This window comes from Ricinus communis, chromosome 8 (assembly GCF_019578655.1).
Source record: "Ricinus communis isolate WT05 ecotype wild-type chromosome 8, ASM1957865v1, whole genome shotgun sequence".
NCBI classification, from domain to species: Eukaryota; Viridiplantae; Streptophyta; class Magnoliopsida; order Malpighiales; family Euphorbiaceae; genus Ricinus; species Ricinus communis.
The window spans coordinates 5,918,667-5,937,071 of NC_063263.1; the positions used below are offsets into that span (position 1 = coordinate 5,918,667).

The following is an 18,405-nucleotide window of genomic DNA, read 5'->3' on the forward strand; positions in this document are numbered from 1 at the left end:
TTCAGGAAAACTCTAGCAAATTACAAGATAATTTAACATATTTTTACTTTGAGATCCGTCATTTATTTTTTATCATTTTGATACCTTACAAATATAATCGTTAACAAATAAAAACTAATTACAGAACATCATTAATAAGTGGTACCGTAACAGTTATAAAATCAAGCCAGAACTTCTTAACGATATTGTATAATTTAATCAGGATCATATATTTATACTGTAATAAAATGAAAAAAAAATTACAGGCCCTAAAATAAAACAAACAAGTTTTCACTTTGGTGGTGCTCTCTATTTATAATTTTTTTTTCAAGAACTATAACACACACACACATAAGTTAAAATAATATTTTCATTATTTGCTTATCTAGTAATATCAAAAATATTTTCTCATTGTCGTATCTGTTTTCTAACAAAATTCACAGAAGCTTTTCCAAATAAAAGCTGAACTAATAGATCAACATCCGAGAAGAAGCAATCCATACAATCTGAGAACTACATCAATCAATAATTACATGGCTGAATAGTTATTGCTGATAAATAAAACGAATTGTTAAAATATAATAACAAAAAGATGCAACTTTAGCACGTCTATAGATACCATTTAAGGACTATGATGCAATAAAAACAGAGGAGAAAGATAAGATAAAAAGCTGTTCCTCATGGATTCCCCATTTACAGGAAATGGAGAAACTACCTCGCGCATTTCGTCAAATATCAAAAGCCTTATTATATCCCTTTGCCGTTCACATGAAAAACAAGAAGTAGACATGTTTCAAGGATACACAGAAACTTTCCAGCACAACCATATCAAGCAAAACAGAAAGTGAGATCCTGAGAACCCAAAAAGAATCAGGAATCACCAATTCAAACCTATTCCAGCATCAGGAATCAATATGCTCTTACGGCCTCACCAGCTCCAAAACCGAGTCAGAAGATAGCATGGCGCCAGAAATACACAAATACGAGTACAACAGAAGAATTATAGCTAGCTTCCTCCAATCTCGGAGAACACTGAACACAATTTCAAGCTACAGGAAGGAGAACAAGAATGATAGACTAAAATTTTTCATTCTTTTTTTCTTTCTATTATCAACATATACAAAGAATATGTTGAAGTTAATGTACAAAAAATCTGCTTCTGACCCAACACTAAAACACAAACCTCATGAATGATTTACATCTTTGTTCTAAAAAGAATTGATACTCTAAACACGGAACTATCAAACTCACCAGTCACTCCTGAAAAGCCCTTTTCTGTAATCCCCTAGCCATAGTATACCACCTAACATTTCTAGTCTCTTCCTATGGAATAAAACATTTAGAGAAACAAAAAGAGAAATCTGTACACCACAAAAATTTCATACAACACCTGCCTCCATTGCAAACCTTCTTTTTTTTTTTTCCTTTTTTAGCTTTCTTTAGAAATCTGCTTCTAATACAGATATAGCATCTAAAAGATGCTCCCCTTCCCGTGCAAAGAGTTATGTATGTTGTGAATCTTCAGACAAACATAATCTGGAGATAAAGCAGTCCCCAAGACCAAGTAGAAAAAGCAGTATTACTTGACACGAAATTCATGCCTGAAAACAGTCAGATTCTGAGTGAACCTGTCCCTGTTCTTTGAATCCAAACTTCTAGTAACATCTGCCATCAGCTTGTCAAAACAAAGGGAAAGTCGCTGATGTTGATCCACCGGCTGCAACATGATGTAAAAGTGTCAGCAGAAGGATGATATACTGCAAACAGCAAAACACAGACAGAAGCATGCAAATGTGTCTGCACGCGCAGAAAAAAATTAAGAACTAATAATACAAGGTCATCCAGTAATAAAAATAAACACTCTATCTGCTCCTAAATACATAACCCTTAAAATTTAGAAAAAGCAGCTCGTTTTGAATCACCAATCAACCAATACACATCCTAACATAACAAAATGCACCATCAAGGTCCACATATGCAAGCAGCCATAGTCAGAGAATACCATGCCATTGTTTCAACCAATGCAACTAACTAAGCTAGGAATTAGCGCTTTTGCAGGTGCTAGTCCCTTTCTAATAAAAATACCATTTGTATAGTCTAATACGCATCTCAGAAAACTACTAACAAATACTAATGTATATGTGCTCTAGTTCTGCCAATTCAGGAGATTTTTTACTTGAAATTGAACGATAACAAATGTTATGACCGCAAATGACAGGAAAACTATAGATTATTCCCAACTCCACCTCAACTCAGGTACACTGCCAAACTCTTGTATACTAATTCAAGATTGTTGTGAAAAATGTGCACTGAAGAGCCCAAGTGATAACTAGGAAATTTGTTATTATATACTTCACCCCTAACAGTCAAGGTGTAAAAAGCATAAAGCTTTAGCAAATCAAAATTAAAACAAAGCCAAACCGCAAAATACATCTAAGTCTAGAAATAATGATCCTCTACAAAAGCAGCAATGATGACTGGGCGCATAGACAAGAAGTACAAGTTTACCGATCAGATGAAACAAATCTAAGCTGATTTTCTGTTTACGGATCAGAAATTGTAGTAAAAAGCAAGAGAAAAATATTTACCTGTGAAACCAAAATTTGAGCCTTCAAATCAGAGAAAATCTGCAAGAAAATGACAGTTTCTTGATCAAACATATAGTGGGAATTCAAAGTGAAGACCAAACTTGAAGAGACTAGAAAGATAACAATTCGCACAGAAGTAGCATGAAATTATATAAATCAGGCTAAAATAGAGACCTAAACAATTCCTACAATCAACAGTGATATGGCCATGCCAATTATAAGGCCAGTATTGGACTAAAACATTATTTGGGCAAGTGTTGAGAAGGAAAGAAGGGAACCTATATATGTGCTTCAACAATGCCACAATTTGAACAATATTCTAGTAACAGAAAAGACTACAACAGAATAGGAACATGTAAAAAGATATGGATGACAGGTGGGGTGGTCAAAGAAATCATAGTAAACTAAGCAGATCATGCCCATTCTCCATGACAATAAAGGAAGGCTGACTGATCATCCCATTGAGGATGCAGACTATAAGCTGGTGTAACTTATGTTGTTTTGAACATGCAAATCTGTATATGGCGCTTTCAGATTCAGCTGTACCTGCTCGCTAATAAGAATTAAGCTCAACATAGGTCTACTGAGACTCCACTGGTTACCACAATCCTCAAATAGAACAATCTCGAACAGGGTCTTCAATATCTGTAAATTTAAAGAAAAGAGTTTAGCACATAAGCAAACAATAACCAATCAAAATTCTTCACTACAAATTCAACTAAATTCAATTAGAAAACTTAAATTTCTAAATTCTGATAGAAAAGAAAACGCCTCCGAAAATTTTTTGTAATCGGATAGAATCAAGAGCAAAATGAAAACTATATGCAGTAGACTGCATGTGGAAAAATAGAATCACAGACAGATGGACCAGAATAAAGATAACCAAGAGAAAGCTCTACTCTACTTAAAAGTTGATGGTGAGAGCAAGATTTCCAACACCAAAGGTTCATTATCCTCCAATGTCTACAAGATACCTATCCCCATCTTCACCAATTTAGGCAATAAAACCTAAGAGATAACAATGCTTATTCAAAACGAAGGCCTGCTATAGAGGCACAATTAACATAAGCATAACAGGAGTTACAGTTTGAAAGAACAAAAGCAAAATATATTCAATTTAAGACTACATCTTTCCATGGTTTGAAGCAGCACATTAAGAACAAATCAACTAAAGACATTTTCCTGATTCATATCAACTAAAGACATTTTCCTGAATTCATATCACAGATTGGCTAAAAGTTCTCCACCATTACACAAGTCCCACGCCAGAAAGTAGAAACCACAATGCTCAATCTCAAACCAGAGGCATTTAAATAATATTCCAAACATTTTTAGCAGTATTGAGATAGAGAAATCAGTCAACATTGATTTAAGGCGTATGCAAGTTTAAACATGAGAGAAACTACAAATTCATTTGTATGACAGCTTGTTCAACTTCTTTGGCTTTAATATTTAATGGAAGGTTCAGATAAACAGCACAGAAAATTCCATGCTATAAAGAAAATTTAATTAATGTCAAACAATAGAAACCAAACATTTGCATCTCGGTTTTCCAGCTTCATACTAATAGCAGATAGCCATGATAATGGGGAAAGACCCTCTCTTTCCCTGTCAATCTTACTTGCCACCTTTTCTTTCTTTTTCTTTCACATCCTCAATACTCCAACTAACAGAATCAGTCATAAACCACTCAATAACCTTATGCCTATCAAGTTCAATATAGTTTCACCAATACTATGTAATATGATAAAGAATTGCACTAGCTTACTTCTGGAAATAAATTGGGGCAGTCTGCAATATGTCGAGCAAGCTTAACTGCAGCAGGTAATGTGGGTGCCTCCCCCATTGTAATATTGTTGAAATAGAAAGCAGCCAAATTATCAACAGCGGACGCACACTGTTATAACAAAGAACATATATGAAACATGCATTCAGAGGTAAAGACAGCAAGTTATACTCCAGGATGTTCAAAATACCTCTAATGTGAAAATGATAGATGTAGCTAGTTAAGAATTATGACTTCCAATAGTGCATTACATACCTGTGATGAGATATTTGTATCCAGACCTTTAAGACCAGATTCTAGAGATCCAACTATATGCATGAATGTGTTCGTTTCCAGATTCAAGATAAAAATAATATGGCTGCTGAACAGAACCTCCAAGAATGCGAAGTAAGCCCTTGTCAACTGCCAAAAGGAAAAAAAATAAAGTGTAACTTTTCATAATTCCAAAATAGGACAATAATGATAATACGACAAGTAAACTGAAAGATCCAAGCACGTAATTGTAAGCAACACAGTGGAAAGAGATCATTCAAATGAAAGAAACTCCACAAAGTGTACGATGTAAGAGTACTCATTTGACAAAGAAAAAGTCCACTATATACTGAAGTTGGTAGTCATAAGCCAACTGCAAATACAAGCAAATTTAAGATGGCCCTTCGTCAAAGCCTTGGTTTGGGACGATAACCTGAAGATTGCAGAGCAATGTCCTCCATTGTAAAAGTCATGTAAAGACAGTCACTTAAAGTGGGAAAAAAGAAAATCTGAAGTCTGATTTATCCGATTAACCCTATATATCGGAAAAGAGGCTAGTGAGTATAGGGCCAGACCTTGGGTTTTTCAATTTTAATTTTTATGGTAATCAACCCTAGACTAAACCATTAAAGATAGTCTACCATCTACAGGCACAAAATGATCTAAAAAATATTAAAAACTTTGAAATAGGGAATCATGGGGGGAGAGAAGATCTAAAGGTATTATCCATGAAGTATTACAATCCGCAGTCAAGAAGTCAACTGTACCTTCCGAAATGCCAATATGTCAGCCAGAGGAATTGACAGGGTCAACTTTAGAGCAATATCAAGTGCATCAGCAAGAGCTCTATCTCCATAGAGTTCAAACACACCAAAATTGACATAATTTCCAGCAAGAGCTGCCAACAATGTATAGCAAAGCTTTAAAATTTCAGATTATATGATGCATTTTTTCAAAAATCTGCTGATCAATAATTCACAGCCAATTAGATTAAGAAATTTACACAATATAATGCACACCGGTAACTCCAATTCAGATAACAAAAACACAAATTTAGTAACAAAACTAAAAAGTAGAATTTGAAACAATACAGTAACAATCACCTTCCTCGGTCAACATTCACATAAAATGCTCATTGGATTCACAAACTTCTTTCTTCAAACTAAGACCATCTCCATCCCCCAATCATGGAGATTCCTTCAAAACTTGGAATGATTATCACTCATATTAAAGATATTGCTAGTCAAAGCATCCCTGAACGAAACAAATGAAAAGACGTAGGGATTGGTTTCTTACAAGAAAATCTCCATGCTAAGAACCATGAAAACTAAAGAAATCCCACTTCAAAAGCAATGAAAGCAAAGAAGATAAGTACGCTTCCATCACCCCACACCATGAGGATTTCTAGACAATGAAATCCCATCACTATGTTCCAACCTGACTTTGATGATTGACCATATAGATTATAGAGTGATTTTCACTTATCTAAATGACTAAAGAGAGTGATTTTCACTTATCTCCATAACCACTTCCCAAGAAAGGCTTCATTGAATCCCAACCCACTTTAAGCAAGAGTAATCGTGCCCCATTATAAGAAATGATATCTACTATGATATCTCCCCCTTCCAAAGGAATCTCTCTTGGATGTCCACCTACAAACCATCAAAAGGTCCACCTACAAACCATCAAAAGGTCTCCATTAGGTTTCTAGATGAGCCTATTCTCTCAAGTTGCATTATTTTTCTTAAGCTCCTTATGTTTTATTATCAAAAGCATCACAAGGAAAAAAGAAGAAGGAACCCCCAGAAGGAGTTGGTGCATCATATGAATGGAGAATACACACCAGCAAGTAAAAGGGAAGAAATCATTAAAATTTATCCCACTACATTCTCCAAATTCCAAAGCCAAAGAATCTCATGGAATCATCGGGTATTGTTTGACAGTAATAAAAAGCTTCACTTCTTAGATGAAATAAAATGCAACTTTTCATACAAAAGAATGCTCGGTAGAAACATCATAACAAAAGCAAGTTATAGAAACAAGGTAAAAGTAGAATACAGATATCCATCCTATGAATTTCAAGACATAAGCAGTGCATTAAGGCAAAAATATTTGCTACCCTCAGAAGCGGGGAAAAGAAATACATTTAACATTTTTTTGCTTCTGCTATGCATATTTTTTATCAATCAAGTGGACCTCAAAAACTTCTCAAACAGATAATGTTTGCTTTAGATTTCAGTTATGCACAAAACAAACAAAAAAATCTCAAACTAGAAAGCAAGCTAGAAAAGGTCACACAGCTTTTACCAATTACAATGCAGTACACAAGAGTAAAAGGAGATTGACAGTCCAACTCTAACCTCTAGAGAGAATAGTTAAACAGATCCATATTCCCTTGTATTTGTAGGCATATATATCAGCAGCATTTGGAAGAGTTAAAATCCTGGTGCCATAGGCTACAATCAGTTTGCTGACCTCCCGGAAAAGAAGAATGCCATTTGGAGAAGATGAATCAAAAGTTAAGCGCTGGGCCTTGTTTAACACAAATTCAGCCATGAATTTCAATAGTGGAGTAGTAACCTACAAGTTGAGCCAAAAATAAGTTGACGATTTACAAGAAAGATAAGAGAATAAAACAGCAATGCTCATTGTTGAATGACATGATTTAACAAAACCTAAATACACATAGCTCCAGCATCATCATCATTTCCCAAAAAAGGAGTTCAGTGCAAGAACAACAAAGTATTTTACCAGCCTAAAAATATTAATAATTAATAATAAAGCAAATAAAATAACATTTTTGGTGGAATTAAAGCAGAAATCGCAATTAGAAAAGAGGACACGTATGTTTCAGGTTACAATATGAGGTCATTCAAAAAAATTACATTTTTCCTAGAAGATGAGTACTTCAGTAGAACTCAAATGTTAGAGCCTGTAAATTTAACTTACTACTCAAGAACCATCTAAATAGTCACCCTTAAAAGCAGAATTTAAAGTCAGCAACCAGCAAGTGCATAGTTGTATAACATGGCCTAGAACTGTTTTGTCACTTGGAACACAGACATAGTATACACAAATTGACTGTCTACATACCTCAGGTGTATCTGCCCAATGTGAAATCCCTTTCAGGAGAAGTGGCAAATGAGCAGGATATAGCCAATCAAACAAAAGCCCGTAAGTTCTGCGACTGAAAAATAATAATAACAGGATTTAAAAATCTAGCCTCCAAGATAAATGAACAGATCTCAGACATCAAACATACACATGCCTGTTTGTAGCCATTGCAATTCCTCTAAGATCCCTCATCAACCCAATTAGAGCAAACTTAACCGCATCACTCCGAAACATTGCATCTGGTGTTGATTCCAAACTGATGAATACCTATGTCACCATTAACAATATCTCAATGATAGGAAACTCAAAATGCAAAATAAACCATCATAACTACGAAATGCAACAGATGATAACAACGCAAGTACATGAGCTGGTCAAGAAAATGTCACCTAAAACCTGCATATTTTCAAGTGCACGAAAAAACAGTACCAAACTTGAGCATCATAGAGTGGCTCAAAACTGGGAGAAACAGCAGAACCAACTCCTAAAAAGATTAGGTTTTGAAAAGCAGGGACATATGCGTGTGAACGCAAACAGACATGTATATAGAGCAAGGAAGAGAAAAAGTGAGTACTTGAAGAAGTGGTTCCATTGAAGACTTGAATTTCACAGGGCTGTCCTCCATGAATATTAACCAGCCAATGGTGTAATAAAAAATTGTTCTGCTACGAGAGCATCTATATTCTTCTAAGAAGGGGAAGTGCTCCCTCTGAATTTTCAAAAGAAAAAAGAAAATCATGTTAAGTTATTGACCGACACAAACTATAAAAACTGAATTAAAGCAGAACGAGGAAACAAATAAGAAATACACAAGAGCCAAAATTACAGTATGGTTAGCGACTATAAATTTGATAGCGTCCAGCTTCAGTAGAAGCTTTCCAGTCATATAACTGTTACAAAGATAAATAAAATTCAAAATATGAGTCATGATCAGACAAACATCCATATAAAACAAGAGAACAAATAGCTCGACTCGTCTTAGCTAAATACTGAAACAGTATAACTAACCCAGATGCCAATTCCAAGAACAAATTTAAAGTGTGATCAATAACCTCCTCACTCTGGAATAAGCAGAAATGAAGATATAGAATTAGCAGCCATAATCATAACAGACAACAAAACAAAACAAGTACCAAATAATAAATTAGAAAATCACCTCCGTGTAGCACTTTAGATTCGTAGCAATCTTCCCAACAATCACATTCAGTAGTACCAAATGATCATGTAATCCAAGAAGCTCAGATAATCGAGCATATAACTGCTGTAATAGAAAAAAGAAAGATTTGAGGACATTAACGCAAGCAAAGCATATATAGACTGGAGGATATTAACATAAATGAAGTATAAGTCAAAGCTTGAGAAACTTCATTACCTTGGATGAGTGCACAGCCTGATCACCTACGTAAGATTTCCGGAAATGCTGGAAGAAGGTGAGAATTGCACGATCGAGTCTTTGCTTACTCAGTTGACCATATCTCTATTACATGTCAATATGTGAAAATCACAATAAAAACCCTCCCCAAAGTTGTTGAATCAATTTATATATAACAAAGCCAAAAATGCTTCAGCATAGGACATGAAAGGAGAGGGGGGATGTTAAAGTCAAGAAAAAGCACATCCTATAACTACCATCATTTAAGTCCAATAAGAGAAGTCATTTTTTACTTCACAATAGAGGAGTGTAAGTATTTTCGACGCTTGGGGTTGGAGGGAGAGGAAAAGTTGCCAGGGCTATAAGAGCACTAGTAAGCCTCTCAATTTAGAGACGTAAAAAGGTTTACACTGAAGGTCTCTCATAAAGCCATGTGCATCAACTATACACATATAAAATGCAAAACTGATATGTCAAATCCACAAAACAACCTCCAGAGTCACTTCTGTTTCAGCAATATTTTCAAGAACTGTTAAACAAGCAGGCCAAAGTTCTCCATACATACATGACATAATTAGCTTCTTTTAGGTACAAAAAAGAGATCAATAATTAAAGCTCGACTGATTATATCTACCAAAAGAGACCCCAATCCACCTTAGCCAGACCCAAATATAAACAACAATCTTAATCAAAAGCTTCCACTTATCAAAAACAAAAGCTCAAACAAGCTTCCTCAAATTTGGTTGAAAATTATACAAGTCCCAATAAGAAATCAAGCAACAGAAGCTGCTGTTGAGATTTGGTAACAAACAAATTCATCCAAACATGTTACAGGAAGAGGTTATTCTGGCTCCAATACCTGGCTATGTAGCCCACTATCCATGACATTGATTAATTGCAACACGCGAGCTGAAAGTTCTGCATCAAGCATTTCTTGTGACTCCGCACTGCATTAGATAAATGTAAAAAACATATTTAATTGCCAAAGTAATTAATAATCCACTCAGTAATTAATAATCCACTCTTAACAGAATAAGCAAAAATTGAGAAGAAAATTTACCTACAGCCAGTAGATTGTTTGATTTTCAGAATAGCAGCAATAATATGAACAATCCAAGCAAGCTTTGCCTCAATGACAGCAAGTTCATTGCCATCAGTTGTCTGCACTCTTGCTCTTTCCTATATAAGCCAATTAGAAGGATCCAATTTATCATGCACTAGTCTACAAGTGCTTTAACAGTAAAAAGAGAAGAAGAGAAGAAAAAAAAAAAACAAATCCATCCCAAGCTATAATACCGTGTAAGCTTGCAGAATAGGCTCCATGATGTTAATTATGTAAAAACCACTGCTCTCATACTGCCAAAAAAGCGGGGAAAAGAATCATAAATCCGAAAAAACTAATACCTTTAAAAATCATGCACTTGGTAATAATAGGAACTTCATCTGCATACAAATCAGTAAACATGACGGTAAAATTAAGGAATCCAAAGTATGCTATTTGGTAACTGAACCTGGAATCTACATAGATAAGGGAAGCAGTCTAGTTGATCTTGGAGAAGTTCAACATTGTCTAAGGGATTGTCCGAAAGATCATCTGGAAACCCAGCCTAGAGAACACAGAAGATAAACAGAGCAATTTTTACTGGAACTAGGAAAACTAATAAGCAGTCCTCAATAACAAACTTACCTGCACAGAGTTAAACCTTGAGGTAATAAAGCCTTCGGTAATTTTAGGCACAAATTCATCAAGCATACTCGGTGCATCACCCTTCAAATATGGTACTGATGTCACTAATTTGGACCATAGTCCTAAAAGGTAATATACACTGCTGCTGGCCCACTGGTAAAAATAGACAAAATTAGCATTTGAACAGAAAGCATTCTTACCCAGAATGCATTTTCTCCGGAGTATAAATTTGTCAGATGATCTATAGATAAATTTACATATATTATACATCAACAAGGCTATATAATTATCATCAGACTTTTGGGAAAAAGAAAATGAAGTAACTAATGCTACTCAACCTGCCAAGACTGCAAAGACGTTAAAGTGAACTCTGCTACCAACTGTATCCAGTCACCATAGCCTTCAACATTCACAAGCTCGGACAGCTGCAACAATTTCACACATTGTGGATATACAGAATCACGCTTATGGAATTATATGAAAGCAATCAAAGAATACACACTCTCGATATCCACAACTTGAAATGACAACAACAACTTCAGGTTTGCTTGGCATAAAGACCAATTACAAGAACCAAATGCCACCAACAGTATTGCAGCAATGCAATTTAAAAGTAAGGACAATACTTTGATACTAAAGGGCTGCAACAGACACCCGAGAAGGTTTTCTTTATAATTAATTCAGGGAAGATGGAGAAAAGGGATCATCAAACATATAGTTTCATTCCTAATGAAAGACCATACCCAAGAATCAACTTCTAGACAACAAATCACGTGTATGTTAAATTCTATATATTATCAACTTCTAGACAACAATTCATGTGTATGTTAAAATTTTACATATTAGTGATTACATGTACCAACCCTATTACTTTCAACAGCTGCTAACATGAATCACCAGAAGTACTAAACTACTTCTGCTAATCAGAAACTGATCAAACTTATCAAGCATGCAAATATCATAAATAAGCCGTAATGTATTTTGTAAGTCTTATAAATCTTGAAGCAGTTAACTGATTAAGAATGCAAGATTATACATATTCTTGGATATCAAATCTACAGAGCCTTATGCAACATGTGGCAGACAAGTGCAAACACACACGTGGACATACGCCAGCATGTACACGTACAAAAGCTATAATTTGAAAATCAAAAGCCTAAAAATTTCAGAAGAGATGCATATAATAGTACCTGGTCAAATTTTATACAACAAATTACCTGATAGTTCACTCTGAAACGTCCAAGGAGACGACAGTACTCATGGTAATTATCATGATCAGCAAGACCTGTTTTTCAGTCCATACAAAATCAGTAAATAAAAGCCAAAAGAATTGGCAGGCACACATAGCCAGCAGTTTTGAGCAGCTCCAATAGACAGAGCCCAGAGCATTATGCAAACAACCAAGCACTGCGCTCAACATCAAGTCAGTATCAAACTTCAAACTTGACATATTAGTTTATGCATACAAGAAGAATAGAGAGAACAAGCTTAACTAAAACTTTAAGACTCGTTGTTAAATTATAGAAGTAAAATTTATGTTTCTTAATCATTAACTCCAGTCTAAAGATTAAATAGGTCCAAGCTCAGTTGATTTGTAATCTAGTGTTGGAAACGCAGAAATTCACTAAGTATTTAGATATAAACAGTACTAGGACAAAAAATAATTGAATATGGAAAAATGAGGACTATAAACCAAACCACACACATAATTGTATCATAGTTTAGCTGATATGCAATAACATCAGACTCGCAGGTTAAACAAGAAGAAATATGAACGAAAGGTCAAGTCAACAGCACCTTGTCCTGTTTGTAGAATTTCTTTGGTTCCTGTCATTAAATGCGCCAAAAACTTAGAACGGGTAGTATCATTTGTAAATAAAGAACGCCGCACAGATGCAAGACGGACCAAGCACTCCAATGCCTAGAAATAAATAAGAATCTTAATAAATGAGAACCAAAATGGTAAATGACAAATAAACCCAAAGAATGCAGAAAAGATAGTTTAGCAGAAATCTGATGTGTCTTCTAACTTCCACCAAAAGAAAACCAACAAACATGTGGGGTATAACAAACATCCACCACACATTTATGTGTACAAAATAACAATTAGCAATAAATAGTTGGCCAGCTTTGCAAATTAATTCAGAATTAATCACTTCTTCACTCTTTACCAAAACTTTTACTTTTAACAAAACAATCCGTAAATTTTAGCTATCCTTACAATTATAGCCAGAGATAACCTAGGCAAAACACAAAAGCATTCCCACAATTACTAGGAAATTGATTCTCAAATTCACAATATGTTTGTTAGACAATTGATGTCACTTATTTACGTTTCAACTAATAACTCAATCTCACCAAGGGATAGTTAGACCATTTCTTTGAATACAATTAATGGATAAAAATGAGTAGGTGCTATGATCACACATATGCTTGAACATAAGTAATGGCTATCGCTTCATTGATAGATAACATTGTAAGCTGGTCATAATTGCAATAGTAATTAAAGTTCATTTTGTTACAATAAAAATAAAAAATATAGATTAAAGTAATTTGGAATAAATAGTTAAAGAAGAATTTGACATATGCTCATTTAAAACATAAATTGAAGAATAGAACCTAAAATAGGAAGGAGGAAATAAATAAATAAAAACTAGTGCCAGTTCATTATTTAAGCCAAAAAAAGGGATACTTTTAAAATGTGAACACTACAAACGAACACCATTTCAAAATCTAGGGATATCTGTAAGAGAACTATAAATAGACAGATACTGGGACTGACCTCCTTTGAAAGAGGAGCTGTTGTAATAGCATAGTAATCAAAAAATATTTGTAATGTTGATGGATCCTCTAAAACTGGCCTCCAAGATGATGGAATCTGTAGAAGGGTTATAATATTAACTTAGAGTCTCACAATCTAAAAGGCAAACATTTCTTAACCATCTAAATAATTAAAAATTGAAAGCATATCCATACATTAGTACAGCATGTAAAAGTACCTGAACAGTACCAAACTCTTCTGAACTTTCATCAATTGATGTCCCAACAAAATCAAAAGACAAGCATTTGAGGGACAGCGAAAGAGCTAACTCTTGCAATCGACTTGAAACTGTACCCCACAAAGTACAACATATCAGAATATTCAATAACCAGGAAATGGAAAGCAGTCAAGGAGAACAGTACAGTAAATGCGACAGGTGATCAGGTTGAGGGCATGAAGGGAAGAGGAAGACGACATGGGATGCTAACTCATTACCATCATTTTTCAATTGATGCAATGAGGTTAGAGATATTTGGAATATTTGGAAAAGTGACTGATCCCTAAAGCTGCAGGCTACCCTTCGATGATTTGTTGCAGGCAAACCTGTATTAGGCTGACAATTTATACATCAAAAGACACACAATCAGATGTCAGTAAGCAGATCATTAGTATAATAGCAGCAGTAGCAGCTGCAATACTAACAGAAATCTCATAAAAGAACAATAAAAGAGCCTGAAATCCAATTTAAAAATTAATTGCACATGTACAATTCTGATGGTGAAGGTAAATTCAAAAAGATCACCAGGATTACCATTTCAGAACTAGCTGCAGTAGTGTGTACAACTCGAATGGTCACAGCAAATTCTTAAAGGCTATCAGGATTACCATTTCATAAAATTCTAATAAACTAGTCCAGAGTGTTAATGCATGCCAAGGCACGTCAGAATTACTATGCTTTTCTTTCGATACTTCCATTTGAGGCCCCTTCTATAGTAGCTGACTAGCTGGTCTAAATAAATTATTCCATTTTTATGGGCATTTGTACTACAAATCTTACAAACTAAATACTTCGGATCATAAACTTCCTATCCTGCATATACTTTTGGTATCTTCTATACTTATATTTCATTTTCTGAAGTAGACCCGCTACTAATCACCATAATGTTTACAAATATTATAACCAACCTGATTCATCTCAGATACAAGTTGATTCAGTATCTTCAAACCAATGGCATAATGATTTGATGTTGCCTGCTTAATCAGAAACAAAAGAGAAAAATAAAGAACAAAATATAATTATAATAAACATGTATGTGAAAGAATCAAGCACCACCAAATAGCAGAATCAATGATTAATACCTAATGCATAGCAAGCTTAGAAATATCGGCCTTCAACCTAACCATATTTATTTCTTGTCTCGAGTCAACAAGCTTCCAAACTAATATCCAAGAAGTTGACGAGGTATTTGAAATTTTAAACTATGGAAATTGCATAATTACGAGGGACATGCTATTTCTAATCACATGTATTGTACTGTGAAAAACAAAATGTTATTAGTTTTAAAATATTCTACAACAATTGAAGATAAGCTGGCTAAAGGTTAAAATAGTTAAGATTAAGGCTTAATAGTGCACCAATTTAGAGGTCAAGAAATTATTAGTAACAGGCATAGAGGCAAAAGCTAAGATATTATTTAACACCAACAACATGAGAACTAGACATCAAAATCCAGAAAGAAACTAAAAATCAAAGAGTAACATCAGGGATAGTTGGCCAACTACGTTTATAGAAATTAATCCCAAATAAATCTTTTTTTTTTTACACATGGCACGCAACAAAAGAATCCACATGAAGGGCAAATACAGCACTGTAACCATAGTTGTCAAAGTAGAGCAATATTTTGTATGCAATAAATCATACGCAATGCAAGAGCATGTCATTTTTGGTATGATTTTATTCCTTCCAAAATGCATAATGTTTTTAAGCCAAAAGAATTGAAATATTAGCAACTAAAAGATTTCCAAACATGAGAATTGACTAAATAGAATTCAATTGAATTAAATTATTGCATTCGTAGACTTCTGATACACTCTAAATGCTTTAAAAATCAATTGAAAAGCAAAGACGGATAAAATATACATCTCGACAAATATTAAATTAGAGAGTAAAATCTATTACCTGACCCAAGAAATTTGTAGACTCCTTAACAACATCTCTAAACCTATCATCATCAAACCAACCGAATTTCGTAACACGACACAGAAGTTGTATCAAAGAAGCAATAACAAAAGGTTGCAATTCAGGTCCTCGAGTTGCAAGATAATTAATGAGATAATTCTGAATATCAAGACGAAGCTGTGTGGATAAACTATGCTCAGTAACTTGCTTAAGAAGACTAGAACTAGCGAGCATTAAAGCATAAGGAGTCAATGCATTATCAAGAATGTATTGACATTGTGAAATATAATCAGTATTCATCGAGAAACATTTCAATGTATTCTCCGCATGTGCTCGCTCTGCCGAGTCTTGTGAATTGTATAATCTCTCGCATAATGCTTCTAGTTGCGCTAAGCTCTCCATTGAAACCCTAAAGAATAAACAAGAATAATCATAAGCATCGCCAAAACAAAGAGTTAGGGTTTTTGAAGAGTTAATTAACATCGAAACAAATCATCAGATACAAAACAACCGTAATGTAGCATGCGATTCTAAAAAAAACCGCATAAATCAAAGAAAAATGAAATTGAAGTTGGATTAAAAGACATAACGACACAGAGAGAAGCGATTGATACCTTTTCTTTGGATCTGAGATCTAAAACACTGATGATGATTAATCAAGATGATGAAATAGAGGACATCGAAGAGATTATGCGATTGCGTTTTCTATTTTTTAAAAGCTTTTTTTTTTTTTTCCTTTCGATTATTATTTTTAGCAGAGTGGAAGGGAGGAGTCTACAACGGGCAGCAAAATGTTTTTGTTGTTTTTGGGTAAATCTCATTTTCAGTCACATTCTTAAGCATATTTTTCACTAAAGTCCTTAAAGTATAATATTTATCACATCAACATTTACATTTGAAATTCAATAACACTAGTATCCTAGTATCCTTTTCAACTTAATGCCAATAGAAACTTTACCAAAACATAATCTTTATTATATTATTAAAATTTTTAAGCTAGTAAGAATATCAAATATGTGTCAACTTATGGCATTATATATTATATAAGAATAAATAAGTTTTGTGCCACTAAAACTAAAAATATAAAAAAATTATTATATAAATTAAAATTTAAACACATAGCAAAATACATTTAGATTTAGGAATTAAGGATAAAATATACTTCAATGAATTACTAAAATGTTTTTGAAAATAGAACGTCATTTTTAATTACTCTACATGTATTTTATGTCAATTAATTAAAAAAATTGTCCATTCATTTTTTATATTAATCAATTGATCGAAGAATTGAGTTAATAAATTTCATCCTTAAATTTAATATTACTTATTATACTAAATTTAAATTAACTTTTAATTAAATTATAGCAGTTTTTCTAGTTTTTCTAATTGTAATGAAAAGAATATCATCTAATTTATAAATATCATATCATTAATAGTAAGATTTTAACATCTTCAAATAATATTTATATTATTTTATTTTCTAGTTTTGATAAATATTTAAAATTCAATAATAATCTTTACAATATAATTTAAAATTTCTTACTTTTATGTGTCATATTTTATTTATTTAAAAGATAAAAATCAGTCTTAAGATAATTATTTAGATATTAATATACTTAGACACTACGAGTTAATTATAATTAGAAAATTAAAATATATGAATTAAATTTTGTAAGAAATTAAAAGTTTTACAAAAAAAATTAATATGCTTAAACACTACAACTAAATTATGCTGAAAATAAAAACTACATATAAATTAAATTCTTTTAATAAACTAAAATTAAAAGTTGTTGAATTTAAAAGTTTTATTATGATAAAAACTTATACTCTAATTTAATAAATTTAACTTTACTACATTTATTATTTTATAAATTCGGTGGTTTAAAATTTGACTATCATAAAAACGAAAAGAAGTAACGAAGGATCTCCGTAACAAATGGATATAAAATTTAAAGGCCGAATTAATTAATTGTCAAATAAAGAGAATGTATTTGTAACTATAATCTAACCTCGGGGACTTCATAGTAATTAACCCAATCTACTTTATTGTTTTCCACGAGTCGGTGATTTTTTCGGTGTGGTCCTGAATTTCTGAGTGCATGTTTTGAGGTTATATCTTAGCCGTCCGATTGACTTACTTGAGGAAATCTTTTCCTACGGTGACACGTATTGTATGACACGATTGGAATTTTGCGCTCTTATGTTATTGTTTTGGTATATTTTTCGCCCCTTGTTTTGAATTTTTGAAGTGGAAGAAATTGATTTCCATGTTACATAAATTTCTATATTTTATTGATAGTTTCAAGTCATTTTCTATGAATTATAGTATTATTTAAGCAACGTGAAAAATAAGTGGAATATATTTTTGAATGGAAAAATGATTCCATGAAGTCGTTTATCTAAAGAATAATTATTCTTATTAGTTTTCACTAAAAATATGAGTTTCTAAAATAAATATAATAAAAAGATATAAAAGGTATAGATTAATCTAAACATATTTAGAAAAATTAAAAAACTAATTTACCAACTAATTTCAAAATTATTTCATCTAATTTACTATTTAAATTTAATTTAAAATTTTAAAACATATCAGATTCAATTTTTAAAATTTGATTTAATCATTTATTAATTTTTATTTCTTAACGATTTAATTCAAATCTCTTATTAACTATTTTTTTTCTTTAATA

At 33.0% G+C, this 18,405-nt stretch overlaps 1 protein-coding gene across 6 annotated transcripts; it reads right to left on the bottom strand.

Moving 5' to 3' along the window:
- Positions 1-1,049: 1,049 nt before the first annotated feature.
- LOC8276331 (exportin-7) lies at positions 1,050-16,607 on the bottom strand. Of its 6 annotated transcripts, none has more exons than XM_048377866.1 (28): positions 16,333-16,607; positions 15,719-16,127; positions 14,725-14,793; positions 14,035-14,152; positions 13,778-13,887; positions 13,561-13,656; positions 12,576-12,699; positions 11,996-12,063; positions 11,117-11,203; positions 10,779-10,931; positions 10,603-10,698; positions 10,388-10,447; positions 10,152-10,270; positions 9,951-10,038; positions 9,092-9,196; positions 8,876-8,977; positions 8,728-8,780; positions 8,546-8,609; positions 8,294-8,428; positions 7,868-7,986; positions 7,699-7,792; positions 6,966-7,185; positions 5,373-5,503; positions 4,609-4,755; positions 4,336-4,464; positions 3,114-3,212; positions 2,568-2,606; positions 1,050-1,696 (listed from the first exon to the last, which is right to left on the bottom strand). In XM_048377866.1, exons 2-28 carry the CDS (start codon positions 16,118-16,120, stop codon positions 1,559-1,561), a joined length of 3,165 nt encoding a protein of 1,054 aa, XP_048233823.1. In that variant the 5' UTR covers positions 16,121-16,127; positions 16,333-16,607; the 3' UTR covers positions 1,050-1,558. The 6 variants fall into 6 exon arrangements, with proteins under 6 accessions (XP_048233823.1, XP_048233822.1, XP_025014289.1 ...); XM_048377865.1 differs by having other exon boundaries at positions 8,876-8,980; positions 16,333-16,604; XM_025158521.2 differs by having other exon boundaries at positions 8,876-8,980; positions 14,725-14,790; positions 16,333-16,596.
- Positions 16,608-18,405: the final 1,798 nt, after the last annotated feature.